The 23,243-nt window shown below is 46.1% G+C and overlaps 1 protein-coding gene across 1 annotated transcript in view; it reads left to right on the forward strand.

Annotated features, from left to right (window-relative positions):
• The first annotated feature begins 2,050 nt into the window (after positions 1–2,050).
• Positions 2,051–23,243, forward strand: part of Scn11a (sodium voltage-gated channel alpha subunit 11) — an 83,443-nt gene continuing 62,250 nt past the window's right edge. The window contains exons 1-6 of the mRNA XM_087905149.1: positions 2,051–2,122; positions 9,657–10,030; positions 14,421–14,539; positions 17,067–17,159; positions 19,587–19,715; positions 22,987–23,081. Of these exons, the coding sequence (XP_087761275.1) occupies positions 9,764–10,030; positions 14,421–14,539; positions 17,067–17,159; positions 19,587–19,715; positions 22,987–23,081 (703 nt within the window). The 5' untranslated portion in view covers positions 2,051–2,122; positions 9,657–9,763. The remainder of the gene's footprint in view (positions 2,123–9,656; positions 10,031–14,420; positions 14,540–17,066; positions 17,160–19,586; positions 19,716–22,986; positions 23,082–23,243) is intronic.

A 23,243-nucleotide genomic window follows, 5' to 3' on the forward strand; every position in this document is an offset into this window, starting at 1 on the left:
AATCTGGCAGAAGCAGAGGCAGATGGATCTCCGCGAGTTTGAGGTTAGCCCGGGCTACATAGTGAGACCTTGTCTCAAAAATAAAGTCTTAGAAAGAAAAAAGCAACAAAACCCCCTAAAAACCCAAACCGAAAAAAACAAACAAACAAAGGCCCCTAGGGGTGGTGATGTGTGTTTTAATTCCAGTACTGGGGAGGCAGAAAATGGCAAAGCAGATCCCTGGGGCTTGCTGATCAGCAGGTCTCAGTACTGAGAGAGATCCTCGCAGGTGAGAGATTGTCTTAAAAGAAGAGAAAAAGGAAGGTGACCAGTGCCTGTGGAATGACATGAGAAGTTATCCTCTGACCTCTATACACAACACTTCTATACACACACACACACACACACACACACACCTAGAGACTGTGAGGTTGTCAGGGATTTGTCAGTTATGGCCATATTCATTCCCAACAGAAGATTTGAAAGAGTTATCCCATTTTACAGGGAGAAAACTAAGGCTTGGGAACTTCAGCATCTGTCTAGCATCTCAGCTTAGAAAAGCAGGGGAGAAGGTGGTTTTCAGTGTCCCTGGGGCAAGGCTGGCATTTGTCCAATTTCCTTCACACCCTCCTTTGGGCAGCGACTTCTATTGACTGTCTGCTGGTAGAAGCTAGCAGTGCGTCTGCTGGTCTCCTTGACTAGGACAGCACCTGAAAATGGTTTCTAGAGGGACATGTTCCAGGCAGACTTTTTCGTACACGAGTACATTCTGTTTTGATCATTTTTTACCCCCAGTCCTCTCCATAACTCATTCCGGATCCATCCTCACCCCTCACAACTTCATATCCTCATTTTTTAGTTAATTTTTTTGTTATTGTTGTTGTTTTTCAAGATAGACTTTCTTCGTGCAGTCTTAGCTGTCCTGGAACTTGCCCTGTAGACCAGGCTGGCCTTGAACTTAGAGATTCACCTGATATTTTCTTTTAAATTTATTACTCTAAGTGTAGTTTGTTGGGCCTATGTGCTCGTGGGTGTGTGGCCACTCACCGGAGCATGGTTGTTCCATCAAGGACCACACCCTTAAAGAAAACCCTTCCTTTCCCAGCAGCCAACGACTGTCCCTACCTCCTGAACTCCTCCCACCTCCACCCTGGACCGGGGATTGGCTTGGTCTCGTGCGGACAGCTGCTCTGAGCCCATCAGTTCTGTTCTGTACAGGGAGCTCTGTTTCCTGTGGGCCTCCCTGGCCTCTGGCTCTTACAACCTTTCCACGCCCTCTTCTTTGATGTTGCTGAGTCCTAGGGTTGGGGGTGTGACATAGACACCCCATTTGTGGATTCGTAGTCCCTGACACTTAGTCTCTGCACTCTGACCTATTGAGAACCTCTGCGTTAATCTCCATCCACTGCACAAAGAGCCTTCTCCGACGAGGTCTGAGAGCTGCATTAATCTCATTCCCCAGAAACTAAAAATATGAAAAATAAACACTAAGAGCAACAGCCACACGACCCAGCAGCTTACTTGGAAGTCTTGTGGCTTGGCGACAGGACCTCTGCAGAACTGGTTTGGTAGCCAAGGCTGTCCATCTTGGCTTCTCTGTGGTTCCCACATAAGCAAAGTATACAATTCTCCAAGGTCTAGATGATGATATAAATACACAAGAAAAAGAAAGAGGGCAGTAGGCTGACTGGACCCCTTGCAAGGGACAACATGAAATGTAGGTTTCAACAGCCAGGCTCAGGCGGCCCGCAAAGGCTCAGGCGGCCCGCAAAGGCCTAGATGACCCACAGGTGAAACCTAAGGCCTAGCAGAGAATGGTTTTTCAGAGAGAATTTTCTGTCTTCTCTCACACTCTTGGATGAGGCTAAAGAGAAAAACCAACCTGTTTCTTTATTAATGATGCTCTCTGCAGAGTTAGATTAAGCACTGATTAAAGGCAAGATGTAAGTACACTCTCAGTCACTTCTCTGGTTGCAGGGCTTCCTTCTCGACTCTTTAGAATCACTTTGGCTCTCTTCCCAACTGCTGTCCTCCTCACGCTCCACCCAGCTTCCCAGCTGCCCCTCCCAGAGCTCCAGCCCACTGCCAAGAGCTAGAGTCTCTGGAGCCGGACTCTGCCGGGAGCCTCCTCACAGAAGGACAGGTAAGCCATGGGCTGGGGCTACCCTGATCCTCTGTCCTCTCCAGGCTGGGTCTTGTCATCAGAGAACTTGTTTGTGTGTGTCAGGTTAGAGATCAAGTCCTTTGGTGACCATACCCCACTGAAACCAGAGGAGAGACCAGACAGGAGAGACATGGTCAGGTGACAGAACCCACCAGGTGCTTCTCAGAGAGCCTGGGAGAAGGAGACAGGAGAGGCTGACTGCCCTCCTCCACTCTGGAGACTCGATGCCAGCAATTGGGGTTTTCTGGAGAAGGTATGCATAAATCTTGTCTCACATTTGAGAGACTCTGGTGCAACTCTCCTAGATATTTTCTGGGTCCCCTATGGACTCTTAACTAGAAATTACCGGGTGGTGTCTTTGTTGAAGAGCTAATCTTGTGGTTGGTTTTCTCCGGGGGTCACTGCATGAGCACCTGCTGACACTCACTTCCTGGCTTTCTTATGGAATCTATTAGTGGGGATGGCATCCTTTTTGCCGTAATCCACGCCGATAAACATGGCTCAGGGGTCACCAAAGCTGGGAACTTGGTCAGCACCATCACCCAGCATGGACAAGGAGGCACCGTCGAACATTCTGACTCTCAGCCTACCATCCTGGCCCATGGGTGAGCTTGACCTAGTGGGGGCAGTGGGATGCCTGAGACAAACATGGAAACAGGAAGGTCCTGGGAGGCATGTCACACACAGTGAAGGAGCTGTAAGCCCCGCTCAATCCCGCTGGAGGCCATATGACTTTCTCCTTCTGATTGCCTCCTCCTGCCTTCCTTGGGGATGAATAACTAGGTGGAATTACAGGGCAGCTGACAGTTTGAGACCTGGTAAGTGATTGGCTGGCCTTGAGGTTTCTGAGAACTTGCTTACAGGACCCCAGGCAGGGCTCTTGGTTTCTCTAAACCCCGGTGCCTACTGCTGGCAAATTGCCATGTTGCAATGCTGCTTGCCTTATAGTCTTTCAGAAATAACCCACGACATGTCGGTTCGACCTTTGATATTCTGGTTATACGGAAAGGATCCCATCCGAGATGTTCTTGGTGGGCAGTTGCAAACCTTTCGTGATTTCTTAGTCACTTCTCCTACTGGTTGGGGTGAAGTGTGAGGGTCTGATCAGTCAGAGAGAAAATTAAAGCCCCTAACTGAGAGCCCCTGTCTCAGACGACCTCATGAAGTTGTTTCGAGAATGAAATGAGATTTGCACACCCGCAGTTTTACCTGGAACAGAATAAGCACCGTTAAGTGGTGGCTACGGCTGTTGAAGTCTTTATGATCCAGGGCTCAGGGAGAAGATGACCGCGTATCATGGCGAGCAAGTGACAATGACAGCCATGTGGGACATGAGTCTGCAAAGGAGACTGACGAGAAATATGCCAACACATCTACCCTGCTTGTGTTTGGTGGCTGTGGCTTGTGGGAGGTCATTTCCTTTCCGCGCTCTCTAAATGTTATCGAATGAATGGCTTCACTAGCTACAGCAGGAAACAGATGGCACTTTCAAATTGGGCATTTGGAGAATGTTTTATTGAAGGGACTTTGTAAAAAGGTGCAGGGAGGTCTCAGTCATGGAAACAGGCAATGATGGAGTTCTTCCTCTGGTGAGGGTGCGGGGCTACAACACCCCGTATCAGGAGTAAGGAAAGACCGACAGGACTGACTGGAGAGATGGCCACCTTCCAGTGTGGCTGACAGCCAGCGCCAGGAAGAAGGGAAGAGGATCTTCCTGACCCTCCCCTGCTAGTCACTGTCTAGACACAGCCAGAGGACAAAGGACCCCAACCGAGAGCTAAACATGGGTCACCTCAGGGCACTGAGTGGGGCTGAGGGGATGAAGGTGGTGCACCAAACAGTGGTCATGTGACTTTGATAAACTTTATCAATGGAGCCCAAAGGCCTTGAGCAGGCACGAGTGGCTTCATGCTGTGACCCTGGCCCTCTAGAGTACCATCCTCTCTCCTCCTAGGAGAGTAGCTTCCAGCTCTTCTGCATTACCCATGTTTGCTCCCAGCCATGGATGTTTGAACTTCCAAGTTCCTCACTTATCAAAGCTTAAATAACAGTTACCGAATTGTCCATTAGTAAGACAAGGATGGAGTTTGCTAATGGTTACTTCTCCACCTTCCCTGGCCCTTCCAGTTTTATTCTCTGTGATTGCTGCTTACTTATTGTTTAATACTTTCACTAGTGTCTGTTGACTGCATGAACAGTGGCCGTCCCTGTATTTTCATGTGTGCACATAATAACCTTTGATCCCAGTCATCTCTCCCTTGCTCTCCACTCATCCCCTTCCTCTTCCTCAGCAGTCAGCCCTTAGGACTTTGTCCCCCCATCCAGGTTCCACACGTGAGAGAAAGAAAGTGTATTATTTGTCTGAGTCTGGCTTGTTTCAATGAACATGGCAATCTCCTGTCCAATCTGTCTTGCAACATATTTTCATTTTTATTTGTCGTTGAACAGCACACATATATTTCATTTAAAGATATGCTCATTCATTGCTGAACTTTGAGGAAGAGTTCAAAAGCTGGATATTGTGAGTGCCCCCAAAAGCCGTGGGTGTGCAGATATCCTTGCTGGGCGCTGTCTGAGTTATCAGGGTGTGAATTTAGGAGTGTTGTATCTGGTCCACATGCTACTTCTGTTTTTTGTCAGAACTTCCACATGGATTTCCATAGTGATTTAACAATTTCCGTTCCCACCAGCAGTGTGTACAGTTTGCTCCCTCTGCCTCCTCAACGGCCTTGGTTTGTTTGTTTGTTTTAATTATAGGTAATCTAATTGGGGTGAGATAAAATCTATCTCTATCTATCTATCTATCTATCTATCTATCTATCTATCTATCTATCTATCTATCTATCTATCTACCTATCTATCTATCTTCTATCTATCATCTATTTATCTATCATCTATCTTTCTGTCTGTCTATCTTCTATCTATCTATCTATCTATCTATCTATCTATCTATCTATCTATCTATCATCTATCTATCATACTGGGGGTTAAACTTAGGGCCACACACATGCTAGGTATACACTCCACCAATGAGGTGTAAGTTCTAGCCTTAGTGTGTCTTTGATTGGCACTTCCTTGGTGGTTAAAGACAGTGAACCTTTCCTATACATTAGTCACTTGTCCTTCCTCTTTTGAGAGTTGTCTGTGATCCTTTGCTCACATTTTGATTGGCTTATTTGTTTACTTGGTGTATTTCCTTATACATGATACATATTAATCCCATGCTGGACGAATGGCCAGGGAAGATTTTCCTCCCGTACTGTAGGCTGTCTGTTCACTCTGTTTATTTTTCCACCTTTATAAGACACTTTTCAGTGTGATATAATTCCAGTTCTCACTTCTTGATATTATTTTCTGAGATACTGGAGTCCTTTTCAGAAGGGCCCCATTTCTCCTTCTGTTCTTTGTTGTGTGTAGCTATAATATGGTGGGGGAATCTCTCATCTGGTAATGACGCCTTCTATATGTTTGTGTCCGTATATTTTCCAAGACTTGGGAGGGTTTTTTTTTCTTTTTTTGGATACCATTTCCCTAAACACTTTTCTGTGTCTTTAGCTCAATAATATATAAATTTGGTCTTTGATTTTTGAGACTGAATTTCATGTAACCCAGGCTGGCCTCAAACTCACTGTGTAGCCAAGAATGGCGTTGAACTTCTGGTCTTCTCACCTCTACCCTCTAGAGTTCTTGCGTGTTCCGTTCATAATTTCTTAGGTTTTTCATTTATCACTGTCTACTGTTCTAGCTTCTCACTTGTGCTCAAGCCCCGAGGCTCTGCTGTTTGAGCTGGTCCCAGAGGGGGTGGGGCTTTCTGCTCAGATAGTTTTACTGGCTCAATGAGCATTTCATTCCCAAGACTTGCTTTTGCTTTTTTAAAACATATCTTTTTATTGAATTTCTCGCTCGTATCCTATTTTGTCTTTCTTAGTTTGTCCCACTATTTTCTTACAATTCAGTGATCTCTAAAAAACTAATAGTTTTGAATTCTTTATGTAGCATTTCACCCCTTGCATCATCTCTTGGGTCAGTTGCCTGTGCACTGATAATCTCTGGAGCAACTGCTGCCTTGCTTCATTGTATTGATATTCCAGGGTTGGCATCAATTGCTGTGTTGGAATGGATGTATTTCCCTGCTTTAAAAGTTTTTATATGTATGGGTGTGCGGTCTGCATGTATGTCTGTGCACCACATGCTTGAAGTGCCCACAGGGACCAGAAGCGGGTGCTGGATCCCTTGCAACTAGATATATGGATTGTTAAGATCGTTATCATGTGGGTGCTGGGAATTGAACTCAGGTCCTCTTGAAGAGAGCAGTCAGAGCCCCTAACCGCTGAGCTATCTCCCTAGTCCCAATTTTGTGTGAGTGTTTGTAGGAATAGTTGTCTCTGAAGCACTCTTGTGAAGTGCTGAAGAGGTTTCTGACTGCATTTGTAGACATTTCCTTGTTACTCTTTCACAACATTTTACCATGCCCCCGCCTCTCTCTCCCTCCACCCGTGTTCCACCGCATGGTGTGGACTTACCACCATGAGTGGTAAGAGTTGGTTCTTTCCTTCCATCATGTGGGTCTGGGGGAGTGGGCTCAGACCATCAGCCTTGGTGACAGGCACACTTACGCACTGAGCCATCATTTCAGCCCCCTCGTTACTTCTTTTGAGGAGATAAATGTATTTTGAATCAATGTAAGTTACTTCTTTTCCTGTGGGTTCCTCAAGAGCGTGCTGTCACAGCATGTGGTACCGATGCCCCACGGGCAGTGTGCTTCACTGCCTGCAAATCCAGCTCTGCTCTCAGCAGCCTTGTGTTTTCTGAAGGGTTGGAGTGCCCTGTGCTGTGGCTCTGACAGCGCCAGGCCCCTGGTCTCCTTTCTCTTTGCTACTGCAGCTGGAGTAGGCCTCCTGGCCCTCGGACATACATGGAGTCTGGTTCCAGTTTAGTGCTTTTATCTCCCTTATCCTTTTATTGATTAAAGGTGATCGTGCATCAAGATGCCGGCTCTGGGGGCTGGAGGGACGGCACTTGTTGTTTTTCTAGAGGACCAGCTTGCAATATATACACACAGGACCCTTTCTACAACATGAAAAGCACACAGAATATGAAGCGCCCCCGTCTGTCCCTCCTGTCCCCTATCAATTCTATGCCCTATGTTTCTACTGTGTCTATATGGTAGCTCTCTCTCTAATGAGAATAGGATAAGGCTAGGGAGGAGAAAGGTTCCTCAGCCACTCCTGCGCAGACCACTGAAGAGGCAGCATGTAACATGTCCAGCTGAGAAAGGTACGGAACCATTATGGCTAACATAGATGAGAATAATGGGTTAATATAAGTTATAAGAGTTAGCAAGAAGCCTGACCTAATGGGCCAATCAGTTAATAATCTTATGGAGTCTTGTGCGTGATCTTCTTTGTTGCTTGCCGACTGTTGGGGTACCAGAAGGGACAGAAACCCCAACAAGCCGGCCCTCATGTTACATATGGCGCCCACGTGGATAACTTAATCCACAGAAAGCTTGAGAAAGCTTGGGAAAGAATAGAGTAAAGCATGTTTTGTTGGTAGCAGCAATTTCTCGGGTCTGCTCTGCTTGCGAGAGGCAAGCAAGCGCTCTCATCTGAGAGGCTTCCTGACTCAGCTTTAGCTGCAAAACCTTGCAGCTCTTATTAAGAGGTCCTGCCACGAAACACTTAAACGGTGTTGGTGAAAACCTGAATGCATGCTTTTCGGGTTTTCAGCCGTAGCAGGAAAAAAGCTCCGTCGTTTTAAAATGCCGACTTTCTGGGTCGACCTGCCAGGGCAAACTCTGACTCTTTCAGGCAGGCAGTCCGACTGAGTGTGGTCTGTGAGCAGAATGCTGCAGCTTGCTTGCTAGCAAGGACCTTGAAACGCCATAGAGTTGTGGCAGTGAACACAGCTCTGGCTGGTATCTCAGCCTTGAGACTGGAGAGCTGGGGACTGGGCTGAATCTAGCCATCAAAGCCACAGCTCTCCATATTGCTTAGTAAATTAAAGGCTCATGTAGTCAAAAAAAGAGAGATATACAGTAAAGAGAGATTCAAAGAGGAAGAAAACCTCTAAATGGTTTACATTGTGTTAAAAATATATGCAGGCTAAAGGTTAAAGTCATTAAAAATAAAAAATAAAGAAAGGGAGAAATAGGGTGTGGTGGTATACACCTTTAATCCCAATGCCTGGGAGGCAGAGGCATATTGACCTCTGTGACTTTAAGGGGCAGAGGTAGTTGACCTCTGTGACTTCAAGGTGTGGTAGCACACACCTTTAATTCCAATGCCTGGGAGGCAGAGACAGATAGATCTCTGAGTTCAAGGTATGGTAGCACACACCTTTAATCCTAGCACTGGGGAAGCAGAGACACGTGGATCTCTGTGAGTTCAAGGTGTGGTAGCAAACACCTTTAATCCCAGCACTGGGGACGTAGAGGCAGGCAGATCTCTGTGAGTTCAAGGACAGCCTGGTCTACAGAGTTATTCCAGGACAAAGATATACAGAGAACCTGTCTCAAAAAGTAAAAGTAAAAATAAAAGAAATAGAGGTTAAAATAAAGATGGAAAATAAACAGAGAATCTTGATACTGTATGCTATTATGCTCTCTTTGAATTGTTTGAATGCTGAGGAAGGAGCAACAACTGCTAAAGGACTGTTGTTTATAAATACTGCTGAACTAACCCGAGATAGGTATTTTGAAAATACCTTGGCTTCAAAACTGAAGTCAAAAGGTTTGTTACTTTGGAGAAGAGATTTTGCTTGTGTTTCCACAGAAAATGAGAGGCTCTGGATTTATTCTGAGTTAAGAAAAATCATCTTTGGCCAAGGGAGACCACCTGAGCAATCTTCGGTAGGAACAGATGGCCCAGATGTCTGAGTTCTACATACAGAACGGATTCAAGGCGCTGCCTGAGATGATCAAGACTCACAGGATACTTCAGTCAGGACTTGATTATAACTCTAAATTTTCTTTAGGTCCCCATAAGATTATCAGCGCCCCCAACCAGCAGGAAGTAGCCTGAAATACTACACCCACATTCCCAACAAATGGACTATGGGTATTTTCCTTTGTTTAAAAAAAAAAAGAGGGAAATGGTGTGGGAGAATTATCTGTATTCTGTCAATCATGTATTTTAATAAAATGCTGATTGGCCAGGCAGGAAGTATAGGCGGGTCAACCAGACAGGAAGTAGAGGCGGAGTAATGAGAATAGGATAAGGCTAGGGAGGAGAAAGGTTCCTCAGCCACTCCTGTGCAGATCACTGAAGAGGCAGCATGTAACTTGCCCAGCTGAGAAAGGTACAGAGCCATTATGGCTAATATAGATGAGAATAATGGGTTAATATAAGTTATAAGAGTTAACAAGAAGCCTGACCTAATGGGCCAATCAGTTTATAACCTTATGGAGTCCTGTGTGTGATTTTCTTTGTTGCTTGCCGGCTGTTGGGGTACCAGGAGGGACAGAAACCCCAACAAGCCGGCCCTCATGTTACATCTCTCATCTGTCCCACAGGCAGCCAATGCCCAAATCTTGTCAGCTAAGCATGTATAGACCTCCACGACATTGACCCCACCCTGAGAGCTCCGTTTCTGCCGCGCATCTCTGTCCCAAGGGTGAAGATGGAGGACAGATACTACCCGGTCATCTTCCCAGATGAGAGGAACTTCCGTCCCTTTACCTCTGACTCCCTGGCTGCGATAGAGAAGCGCATCGCCATCAAGAAGGAGAAGAAGAAGAGCAAAGATACGACAGCATCTGAGCCCCAGCCTCGGCCTCAGCTTGACCTCAAGGCCTCCAGGAAGCTACCTAAGCTTTATGGCGACATTCCTCATGATCTAATCGCAAAGCCCCTGGAAGACCTGGACCCATTCTACAGAGACCATAAGGTACTTCCTCATGGATGCGGGTGTCCCCGTCCTGAGCTCACAGCTACACTGGTTCTTGGGCTGTGTTGGGGGCAGGCAGCACCTCTCTTTTCCTTTGCTTTCACCCTTGTCTTTGTAACTCTGAGAACCAACTTGCGGTCTCATCTGCTTTCTCTAACGCTTGTGCCGGGGAGGGAGATGAGGCTCAGTCTGTAGAAAGGTTAAAAGGTCAACACAGGAAACAGGCCAGTGTGGCGGACAGGGAAGGGAGGTCAGGTCACTACTGCTGGAGACTAGCTTCATGATTCCAGACAAATGGTCACCCAGACCCTCACTTCCTGTCTCTAACGTGGGAACAAATGACTGATGTCCCTACCCCAGGGCAAGGCAAGCTGTGAAAGCACTTTCTAAACTGTAAACGGTGCTGACATCAGCAATGAACAGCCCTGGGAAGGGATGCCCCTTTCAGAACGGCATCTTAAAAACATTTGGACAGTAGGCTTTCTAGACTGTTAGGTGAGACAAATGAAAGTCACAGACTGTCGTAGAGTATGCACTCCGTCAGTGAAGGCTGCGTGCATGGTAATCGGGTGGGCATACGCAAGTTAGACACAAACACCAGAGGACCCTATGGAGGCGCCACGACTTATCTACTGCATATAATTCTGCTTTTTAATTTTGTCACATTTATTTTTCTATTTTGTGTAAATGTGTGTGTATGCATGTACCATGACACATGTGTGGAGGTCAGAGAGCAGTGTTTGGGGAGTGGGCTCTCTTCTACCATATGCTTTCTGGGATCAATCTCAGGTTGTCAGGCTTGGCAAGTGCCTTTACCTGCTGAGCCATCTTCCATCCCTATATGTAATTCTGCTTTTTCTAAATTAGTTTTTACTATGTGCATGGGTGTTGTGTCTGTATATGTGTGTCTATGTACCATGTGTGTGCAGTGCCCACAGAAGTCAGAAGAGGGGGTGAAATCTCTGAGCTGGAGTTGTAGATGGTTGTGAGTTGCCATGTGGGTGCCGGCAATTGAGCCCAGGTCCTCTTGAAGAACCGTCAGTGCTCTTAGACACGGAGCCATCTTGCCAGCCCTCTTAGATGTATTTTCCCCCCACAGGAAATTGTAGAATGACTATAGAATGAGGAAGTATAAATTCTGGGCTCTCCTTGGCTCCTTGGAAGCCTCGGCTGTGAGGCCATCACCCTGACAGGATTCAGATTCTCTCTTTTTAAAGGCTCAGAAGACCTTGCCGTCCTCATTTGTATGATCCAGCAGAGGATTCTGGGAACTTGTGGGTAGTTTTAGTATAATGACCGTGGTGCTAACAGCATCTTTTGCTGACACCAGTGGAAACCTGACCTCTCAGAGTGGTTGCCTGGGTGTATGTTGTTTAAGTGGAAACATCAGACTTGCCAGAACAATGGAAATGGATACGAACTGGTTAGAAGAAATGGGGAGTACATGTGGAAGGGACAGAGAGATGAGGAGAAAAAGAGAAGGCTTCATTTCTCCTTTTAATTATGTTCCAGAAACCCAGGCACCTCTTGAAGGCATGGTTGTTGGAGAAGAGTTGGTTGGCAGAATTCTCTCTGCCTTGGAGCTGGCTAGGAAGCCCAGGCAATGACTTTGTGAGGCATGGACTCCTCATGGAGGGGGTCAGGCTCTGGGTTTAGGGCCATCACTTCTTAGCCTGGGCTCACTCTTTGAACTGGAAGGCAAGGAGCTTGTTTTGAGCCCTGCACACCTATCATCTCAGGTGGTATGTGTGCTCAACAGTGATGTGAGAGGCGCCACCCTAAAGATGAAGAACCCCGACGTTTATAAGGTCCACCAAAGGGGAACTAATCTTAAGAGTTACTTAGTTCTTGGTTGGAGACTTAGGTCTCTGCTCCCTCCCTCGGAGATCCCTCCAGAGGAAAGAGGCATAGATGTATCAGCAAGCAGGTCGGAGGAGCTGCACCCTATCCTTCTGTCATTAAAGCCCTGGCAAGTGTTGTTAAATGCACCATTAACTAAAATATTTAAAGCAGTGAGAGGAAGCCCCAGGATGGCCAAAGTGTACAGGAGCAGGACCGTATGGTCCCCCTGTCGTCAGGGGTGACCGCCCTCAGAGAGAAGGCCACTCTCTGTTCTGGAATTCAGTTTATTTAAAGGAAGGCACAGGACCCTTCTAAGAAGTCTTGGACTCATAGGTTCCTAGCACTGACGGAGCCCCATGGCTCGTTTCATATTGTTGTGTGGGATAAGAAAGGCTCTCTTGCAGACAGATGGCTTCCAGAGCAGTGCGCCCAGCCACTCACTGATGGGAGAGAGAATGACCTGCTGTAGAGCCAGAACTGCATGACTCTCCCAGCTCTGGGCCTGGGAATCATGGTTTGTCCTTCTTATCTGAGAACATGCTTGACCACGAGATCGAACACCAGGGGAGCAATAGAGTGGAAGATAGCGGTGGCTCCCACTCTGTGAGGCTTTTGTGACTGCTGGTCTCAGGACAGCTAGGAGAGCAGGTCTACCATTAAACAGAAAAGAGAATTTGGGGCAGATGGTAGAAGCTGGTGAGTGACAAGCTGTTTTCCAGGTCTGCTTTGTTCCCAGAGCCCAGGGACACAAGTTGGAAAGAGCTGAGCACTGTATGTGTGCTGGTTGGTGGGTTATAAATGTGATACAAGCTTGGGTCATCTGGGGAGAGGAAAATTTAGTTGAGAAAATGCCTGTAGGCAAATCTGTGGGGTGTTTTCTTGAATAATGATTGGTGCAGGAGGGCACAGCTCACTGTGGGTGGTGCCACCCCTGGGTAGATCATCCTGGGCTGTATAGAAAAGCAAACTGAGCAAGCTATGGAGAGCAAATCCAGTAGACAGTGTTCTTTGTGGTTTCTGCTTCAGTTCCTGCCTCTAGGTTCCTGCCTGGAGCAGCTGCCCTGACTTCCTGTCAAGACAGACTGTGACTGGGATGTTTAAATCCCTTACTCCCGAGTTGCTTTTGGTAATGAGCTTTATCACAGGAACAGAGAGGAAAGTAAGAAAGCCCGCTGGGCTCTGTAGAGGTCGGAAAGCCCGAGGTGGGGACTCATCATTTGGCGGTCTGTTCTGTGTATAGCACCTGTGGATCTCCCCAGTAAGAGCCAGCAGAGCCCCAACCACTGACAGATGGCAATACCTCAATGCCTAGGTAGTACCCACCTCCTTCCTCAGGCGAGAACCGCAGATAGATCTGCCCTGCTTGTGTCGGGGATAAGAGAGCGAGGGCCTTTGTGTGGCAGCCACTCTTCTTGTAGTTGTCATCAAACACCTGACAGGAAGCAACTTAAAGGAGGAAGGGTTCTTTTGACGTCACCCTGTGAAGTTGCAGTCTGTGAGGCCAGGAGGTCCTGGTGGCTGGTCACATCTCATCCACAGTGAGGACATGGGGGCTAAAACTGCCGCTCTGCTCACTCAGTCAGAATCCCAGGTCACAGGGTCGCGTCACCCACATCTAGGATGGGTCTTCCCACTTTAATTAACACAACCTAGAAAGTCCTTCTCAGAGATGCGCAGAAACTCGTAGATGATTCCAGATACTGTCAGCTCAACAGTCAACATCATCTGTCATGTTACATCACAACTGGCAATTTCCTGGAAATTTATTTGTTCAATCCATCCATCCATCCATCCATCCATCAATCAACCAGTTAATCAATTTTAGTGTGTGTGAGTGTATATGTGGGTGGGGGTCTGTGTGTGTTGTATGCAAGTGCATGTATTAGCACATGTGTGAAGGTTGGAGGACAACTTGCCAGAATCAGGTCTTCCCTACCATCATGTGGGTCCTCAGGCTTGAACTCAGGTCTTCAGACTTGGCAGTAAGCACCTTCAGCTGCTCAACCCTCTCCTCAGCCCCTGACGTATTTTAAAGGTTAGGAACAGATTGGTTATTTCATTAGAACTGCTCAGACCTGCTACGTAATAACCGTATGGACTCTAACTCTGTTTGTATCATAAGACGAACTACAGAAATGTCTTGGAGAACAGTAGTAATTTAAGATACCTGCTATATGTGGCTGTTCAAGCTCACTTCTAAGTGGGCTCCTTCTAGTCCTGTTCCACACATGTGTCCTGTGGAGTTCCATATCAAAGGTCGACTTGCCCAGGTATGACTCCACACCCTGCTTTCCGTGGCTTTGGGGCTGTGTTCTCCAGCATGTATTATAACGTTAACAGCCCACAGCACACTGATCTTGGATCCAAGATCATGTAATGGGAGCCGTTGGTAACTGGTAACAATTTCAAAGTCACAGGGTAGCTGGTCAACAATTTTGCGGTTACTAGTCAGGGCTCAGGCTGTGGTGCCCTGGAATTCTCTCCAAGTGCGTTCTTGGAGAATATTGTCTGTCAATGTGATAATGTCTGTGTTCTTACTTCTTCACAGACGTTCATGGTGCTGAACAAGAAGAGGACAATCTATCGCTTCAGTGCCAAGCGGGCGTTGTTCATTTTGGGGCCTTTCAACCCTGTCCGAAGTTTAGTGATTCGGATTTCTGTCCATTCATATCCTTTCTCTAAAACCAGGCTGTGGGAAATAAATATGTGCAAGCCCCAGGGATCCGTGAGTGTACTATTGTTATTGCTATTATTAATTTGAATCAGGGACTCATAGGTCAGGCTGTCTTTGAAATCCCTATGTAGCAGAGGATGATCTCAAACTTTTGACCTTTGGCCCCTCCTCTCTGGGATTATAGGAATGCACTTCCACACAGTTTATGCAGTGCTGGGAACTGATCACAGGGCCGACTGGTCTTCAACACACCATGCAAACACGCTACCAACTGAGCCTCCTCCCAGCCCCAGTTTCAGAGGAAGCCAACAGTCCTGTTTCCACAGTGCCACTGCGGTGCGTCTGGTACTGTGTGGGTTGGTGTGAATGAGTGTCTGTGGTCCAGCAGCCTCAGCTTCCGGAGACAGACCTTTAGGCTCTCGGTTCTAAGTGAGCATAGAAGCAGCAGGACAAGCAGATGCTGCAGAACTCGGGAGGCATCAAAGTGGCTTCGGGAGCAGAGGCGTCTAAGAGGGTGCCCTGTGAGTGCTGTGCACTGGCAGCCCATGCAGCACACCTGTTTCCTGGCCACCCAGACCTGAATAATCACAACACTGTTTGGCCAATGGCTCAGGAGTATTCCTATTATTAGCCCATTCCTATTATTTTGTGTATTACCATGAGGTTGTAGCTTACTGGTAAAATTCTGGCGTCCTTCTTCTTTGGCAGTTACATGGCATCTGCCTCACTCCGCCTTCTTTCTCCCTGCCTTCAGATTAGTTTTCCCCCCACCTATATTCTGCCCTGCCACAGGCCAAAGCAGCTCCTTTATTAACCAATGCTAATAAAACATATTCACAGCATACAGAGGGGAATCCCACATCAGCGCACTGTGCCGAAGGATGCACCCTGCAGTACCTGCACAGTGTTTGAAACATCTTGGAGATGTTTTCTAACATAGACAGTTCTATTTCCAGATTTTCTTTCTTTTTTTGAAGGACCCTACCTCAAACTGGGGAGATGACATAACGACCGCTACAGGATGGGGAGGTGGTTTAGCACCCCCTACAGGCTGTGGAGGCAGCCTAGCTGGTCAAGCATTTGCTACATGAGTGTGAGGACCAGGATTCAGATCCGCAGCACTCACATCAATGCTGGGCACCTATGGCAACCTGCCTGTAGTCCAGCTTTGGGATCCCCAGAGCGAGATGTGTAGCTGCACTAGCTGAATGGGTGAGCTCTGGGTTCTATTGATAGACCTTACTTCAGTGTATAAGATGGGGAGTTGTTGAGGAAGACACCTGAAGTTAGCACAGATGTGCACCTGTGCACCTGTTTCATCCCGTCAACATTTGAACTGCACACATATACACACACATCACACACACATACATTACCCACACACATACATTACACATATACATTACACACACACTCCACATACTTGTGCACACACAAACAACAGATACCTCTAGCAAGGCTAAGCCTGCATTTCTCCCTGGCAAAAACAGTGTATTTAGAGGCCTCTGTCTCTTAGGGGAGATTATGCTAGCCATTCAACCTCATTTCTCACCCCATGAAGCCAGCCGTGGCTCAGTTCATAGACACATATGATCTTCGAGGCTCTTAAGATGCAGAACTAGTAGCCACAGATTTAAAGGGCAAAGACATATGGGGATTATTTCGCATTCTGCGTGTGTGGAGGTTGGTGAGAGGCTAAGCCGTGAGCAGGAAGGCCAGCGTGCACCAGTACACAGAGGCATACTGCTGAGAATGATAATAAGTGTTTACGCTGGTCCCCTGGAAACAGGGTTTGTGGTAGGGACTCTTATTTAAGTGATTTAGCAGAGAAGAACTTTCTGGAGAGGGAAGAAAGGAAGCAGGCTGGCAAAGAGGAAGGGCCAAGAAGGCTGGGAGTGTATTGGGGAGGGGACAGACAGCTTGCTTAGCCCTGAGCAGACTGGGAGTGGACTCAGGACAGAGTGCTTGCTTAGCATGCAGGACATTCTAGACTTTACCCTCCAGCACTGCAGGAGATGGGACGAGGATGTACCAAGCAAGTCTGCGGTCCCAGCTAAGTGAGCCTGAGTCCTCCCTGTGAGGGACCAGGGCTCATGTAGCCAGGCTGGTCTCAAACTCTCTGGGACCCAAGGGTGGCCTTGTATTACTGATCCTGGTGCTGGGATTACGGGTGTGAGCCGCCGAGCCTGGTTCATACAATGCTGGGGACCAAGGCCAGGGCCTCGTGCAAGTTGGATAAGGACTCTACCAATCGAGCGCCATGCACCTCCAGTTTAGGGACAGATTATTATATTTTTCATCTCTAACAGCCAGATGTGCGGAAGGAGAGGGGAGCTCTCCAGACGAGGAGGCTGCTATTCGGCAGGGAGTCTTCTCCAGAGGTGGGGAGAGGCCTGCATTGTTCGGCATCAACTCTCACAGAGACTAGATGCACTTGCATGCATGCAACTCAGAGGTCCCCATCACCACCCCGCGGTCAGGATCGTCCACAGGGTGTGTGCCTTAACCAGCACGCAGCACGCTCTTCAGCGTGTTTATCATCTGCACGGTGGTTGTCAACTGTATGTTCATGGCCAATTTTGGGGAAAGAATTTCAGACATGGAAATTTCTGAGTGAGTACTGTCCCTGCGCCCACATACCCTAAAGTATTTTTTTTTAAAGTTTAACTGAGGGGTTGGGGATGTGGTTCAGCTGATAGAGTGCTTGCCTCAAAACCACTAAGCGCTTGGGTCCATCCCCAGCATGACATAAACAAAAGCAGAACCTCTTCTCCAAAGTAACATAGCCTTAGACTCAAATTTTAAAGTCAAGGTCCCTTTAAAATATATATGTTGGTGTAGCTTACCACCCCTACAGTGAAATGTCTCTCTGTAGTTAGTACATTCACAGTCAAAAAATTCAAAGAAAACACAATAGTATACGTAATCCAGAATCTTTGTGTGTTTTCCATCTTTACATGGCTTTTTTTACTCTATTACTTTTTAGTATTTATTTTATTATCTTTACTCCTTTAACCTATGACTGTTTGTACTCTTTTTTCTCTGTTTCCTCAGCTCATGTACATTTTTAAAACACACGGTGTCTCATTTAGAGGTCTTTTACGTCTGAATCTGTCCTATTGTATATCTGAAATCCTTTTCTGGCAAGGAGTAGTGGGTTTTTTTTTGTTTTGTTTTGTTTTTTGTTTTTTTAATGGTAAGGGGTGTGGTTGCTGCGGCCCTGGATGCTGGTTCCACCTCTCTCAGTCTTGCAGTAAGTATGGTGGAGGAATGTTTACTACCAGCTCATACGATCACAGCACTTGGGAGGTAAGGCTGGAAGATCGGAAGTTCAAGACCATCCTCAGATATATATTGAAGTTAAGGCCAGCCTGGGCTACAGTGAGACTCTTATTTTAAAACAATGTATTCTTTCTTCTAAGAATGACTGTCTTAAATTGGAATTGGGGTGGCAGTGTGGGTCCTACTTCCCTAGCATAAATGGTGGCAATTTTATTTTTATAGATTAAAAAAACACAATTGGTTTTAGAAGAATTAAAAATATTTCTAACATAAAAAATTTGTAACAAACAACACACATAAACTTTCATTATTTATTCTTTGGTAATTTCATACATGAATGTATTTAGATCATATGCCTCACCTCCAAACACATGCATTTTTGTGTCTGGATTTTAGATGATTTTCTTTGTGCCTGCAAAGAAAGGATCTATTGTAAGGATCTATTTTGGTGGCTATATGGTATTTTACTTGATAAACTATAATCATTCAAAAGCTCTAATATTTTAGCATCTTCCCAGCCATCCTTTTGTAAAAAAAAAAACAAAAACCTTTTAGATTATTGTTTTTTTTCAGGATAGATGATTAGAAATGGCTTTCCTGGATCAAATATACATTATAATGCATTCAAATACATATTCATATGCTGGCAATATTTTTTGAAAAGTTATTGTCAGTTCATTCTGTCACCATCCGCATAGGAAACAATCAAATCACGGTGTAAATTCACATTTTCCTGTGGTCAGCATGCTCCCGTTTTTAGCCAGGAAACAGTGACAGAAGCCTGTGGTCCTAGCACCCAGGAGGCAGAGCAGGACGCTCACATATTTGAGGGAAGCCTGGACTACATATGGAGACTTGATATGAAAAAAAAGTGTTTAAAATACATATATTTCTTGGGGACCGGAGAGAAAGTTGAGTGGGTATGAGCACTCTGCTGCTGAGGAAGAGTAGGTTCACATCCCAGCACCCACATCGGAGAGATCACACTACACACAGCTCCAGCTCTGGGGGACCTGACCACTCTTTGGGCCTCTGAGTGCATCTGCACTCGTGTGCACATGCCCGCACATATGCATGCACACATACACATACATACAATAAAAATAAATCTTTAAAAACACTTGTCTATGTGGGATGAAGCCTGACAGTGCATGTTTGTCATCCCAGGACTCGGGAGAAGCTCTGCAGAGGCAGAAGGACCAGTCTTGGTCACACAGTGAAATTATGTGAAAATTTTTTAAAGTTTCCTTACACTGGGCATGGCTGATTCACCTTTCTTAACAGTCTTTGTGCTGTATATAATTTTCTATCCTTTACTTTCAACTCTTGTTTTCCTGCATTTAGGGTATTTTATTTTTATTTATATATTTTATGAGTATGTGTGTTTTTCTTGCATGTATGTCTGTGTGCCACCTGGAGGCCAGAACAGGGCATTGGATCCCCTAGAATTAGAGTTATAGACAACTGTCAGACCCAAGTGGCTGCCGAGAACAGAACTCTGTGGAAGAGTAAACAGTGCTCTTAACCACTGAACTTCCCTCCCGCCCCTTTGACCCTCCTGGTTCTGTCCCATCCCGCCAGTGCTGGGAGTACAGGTGTGCACAACAAGCCTGGTTTATGTGGGTCTGGGGGTCGAACACAGGACTTCATAAATGGCTAAGTAAACACCCTGCCTGCTGAGCCACATCCCAAGTGGGTTCTTTTCTTTCCTCCTCATTGATCGCAACCTTTCTTTTATATGAACGATTTGTTTTGTAGATACATCTTCACTGGGATTTACATTTTAGAGGCTGTGATTAAAATATTGGCAAGAGGCTTCATCCTGGATGAGTTTTCCTTCCTCCGAGACCCGTGGAACTGGCTGGATTTCATTGTCATTGGAACAGCGTAAGAGTGTTAGAAGACTTTTGTGGGAGACACTTGGGGTGGGAGCAAGGTCCCTTTGATTCTTCTGGGGCTCTGTGCAGATTCACAAGAATGGTCGCGGTGACCTGAGGTTGTCGGGGTCTCTCGGTGTAGCACTGGTTGATCCTGAACAACACCAGGCAGACACCAGTCAGAGGTCTCCTGGCACACACCCATCTCTCATGTTCTCACTCATTCACTGACCAACCATGGCTTCTTACAAGCCAGGCTCTATAAGTACAGGATTGTAAAAACAAAACACAATATAACTTAAAAGTGTGGCCCTCACCGTCATGAAGCTCACAGTCCAGAGGGAAAGAGAGAATTAATGACAGTTACAATATGGTTGGCAGGTTACCACTGTCCTAGGGTTTCTATTGCTGTGAAGAAATACCATGAACATGGCAAGTTTTTTTTCAAATTTCTATTTTTAAATTAATTATTTATTTTTATTGATTTTTATTGAGCTCTACATTGTTCTCTGCTCCCCTCCCTGCCTCTCCCCTCCCCTTCAACCCTCTCCCACAGTCCCCATGCTCCCAATTTACTCAGGAGATCTTGTCTTTTTCTACTTCCCATGTAGATTAGATCTATGTATGTCTCTCTTAGGGTCCTCACTGCTGTGTAGGTTCTCTGGGATTGTGATTGGTTTGTAGGCTTGTTTTCTTTGCTTTATGTTTAATGTTTAAAAACAACTTATGAGTGAGTACATGTGATAATTGTCTTTCTGGGTCTGGGTTACCTCACTCAAAATGATGTTTTCTAGCTCCATCCTGTCTCCAAAATTCAAGATGTCATTACTTTTTTTCTGCTGTGTAGTACTCCATTGTGTAAATGTACCACATTTTCCTTATCCATTCTTCAGTCGAGGGGCATTTAGGTCATTTCCAGGTTCTGGCTATTACAAACAATGCTGCTATGAACATAGTTGAGCACATGTCCTTCCTTGTGACAAGATTGAGCATCCTTTGGATAGAAACCCAAAAGTGGTATTACTGGGTCTTGAGGAAGCTTGTTTCCTAATTTTCTGAGAAATCACCACACTGACATCCAAAGGGACTGTACCAACTTGCATTCCCACCATCAATGCAAGAGTGTTCCCTTTTCCCCACAACCTCTCCAGCATAAGTTGTCATCAGTGTTTTTGATCTTGGCCATTGTTACATGTGTAAGATGGAATTTCAGAATTGTTTTGATTTGCATTTCTCTGATGACTAAGGATGTTGAGCATTTCCTTAAGTGTTTTTCAGCCATTTTAGATTCATTCCTCTGTTGAGAAGCATGACAACTCTTATAGAGGGAAACATTTAATTGGGAAGTCCAATCCAGTCAGGGTGGGAAGCATGGTGGCATGTGGGCCAACATGGTTCTGGTGAGGTAACTGAGTGTTCTACATCCAGATTTGCAGCCAGCAGGAAGAAACTGAGACAGACTTGTAGAGGAAGTTTCTATCCTGCTTGGTCCCATAGCCATTCCATCCCAAAGAAACACACAGAGGCTTCTTATATTAATTGTAACCTGTTTGGCCTATTAGCTCAGGCTTATTATTAACTAGCTCTTGCAACTGAAATTAATCTGTAATTCTTGTTTATGTTTAGCCACATGTCTTGGTGCCTTTTATCAGTGAGGCACTCTCATCTTGCTTCCTCTGCATCTGGCTGGTAACTGATTCTGCCTTTCCTCTTCCCAGAATTCTCCTACTCTGATTGCCCCACTTAGACTTCCTGCCTGGCTACTGTACAATCAGTGTTTTATTAAACCAATACGAGTGACAAATCTTTACAGTGTACAAAAGCATTATCCCACAGCACCCACTTCCTCCAACAATACCACACCTGCTCCAACAAGGTCACACCTCTTAACAGTGCCACTCCCTGTGAGCTTACGGGGGCCATTTTCTTTCAAACTGCCACACCAACAGAGATTCAAATCCTGGTCCTTCTGCTTGGAGGGGAAGCATTGTAGCCTAAGCTGTCTCCTCAGACCTCCAGCCCTGTAATAGGAGGAGTGGGCTGTGTCCCCCTGCCCGGCTAGCTTAACCTCCAAAATAATCACACAGAAAACTGTATTAATTAAATTACTGCCTGACCATTAGCTCTAATTTCTTATTGGCCAACTCTTACATCTTGATCTAACCCATTTCTATTAACCTGCTTTCACCATGAGGTTGTGACTTATTGGAAAAGATTCTAACCAGCGTCAGCCTCAGGCAGGAGGATCATGGTATCTGCCTGACTCTGCTCTTCTTCCCAGAATTCTGTTCTGTCTTCCCCACCTACCTGAGTTCCGCCTTATCAACTAGGCCAACGCAGTTTCTTTAATGACCAATAAAAGCAGCACAAATACAGAAGGACCTCCTACACCACAGCCCCACCCAACTTTCCACCCTACAGAATGGACAATGGCTGGGAGCCTGTTCTCACCTTCTGTCTTGTTGAGGAGGGCTGCTCTTGTTTCTGTTGCACCACATTTTTGAGCCTCTCAGTGATCCTCCTGTCTCTGCTTCCTGTATGGCCATTGGAATGCTGGGATGACAGACGTATGCAACGGCATCTGGTTTTCGATGTGGGTTCTCGGCATTGAGCTCAGGCTGTCAAGTTTGCATGTCTGGTACCTTTACCCACTGAACCACATCCCTAACTTCCGTGGCTCATTTTGAATCAGTTGTGGATGACCCAAGGTGAGTGCTGAAATTCTTCCTGGAAATAAGCACCATCTTGACACCTAAATGATGGAGTCAACACAATTAAAAAAAATCAAGCCAGCATGACAATATTTCACTGCCTCGCACATCACAGGCAATGAGGTTAGCATTTGCCTATGTTTTCCCATTTCAGTCGCAGAAATTATTAGAGGCAGGTGCTATTCATCTCAGAGTTTTGCATTTGAAGATCACCATTTATGTGCTCCTGGCTGTTGACAGCACAACCCAGTGATTAAGATCATGGGCTCCAGAGCAGGGAGGATGGCTCAGTCGGTGAAGTCCTTGCTATGCTCCTGAGACTGACTCCATGCTCCCACACGAAAGCAGCTGGTTGTGGTCACACAACCAGGTCTGTGAGGCAGACAGATCCCTGGGGCTTGCCCATCAGCAAGTCCAGCCCAATTGGTAAGCCCTTGGTGGGAGACCCTGTCTCACAACTAAGATGGACAGAGATTGAAGAAAGCTGCGACCAATCCCTGGCCTCCTGGAGATGTGTGATGTAGGAGCCACACCAAGCAACCTGGGCTCTCCCTGTCTTTTGTCTCCTAGGATCGCAACTTGTTTTCCAGGTACCAAAGTCAATCTATCGGCTCTTCGTACCTTCCGAGTATTCAGAGCTCTGAAAGCAATTTCTGTCGTCTCAGGTGAGCCACTTTCAAGACTGACTCGGAGCTAAAATGTTCTCTGACATTAATAAGAAGACATTTCCAAATAGGGGGCTGGAGAGATGGCTCCATGCATGATTTTTCAGAAGAACCATCCCCATTGGGTGGTTCACAGCTACTTCCCATTGGGTGGTTCACAGT

This window comes from Myodes glareolus, chromosome 4 (assembly GCF_982192425.1).
Source record: "Myodes glareolus chromosome 4, mMyoGla1.1, whole genome shotgun sequence".
Lineage (NCBI taxonomy): Eukaryota > Metazoa > Chordata > Mammalia > Rodentia > Cricetidae > Myodes > Myodes glareolus.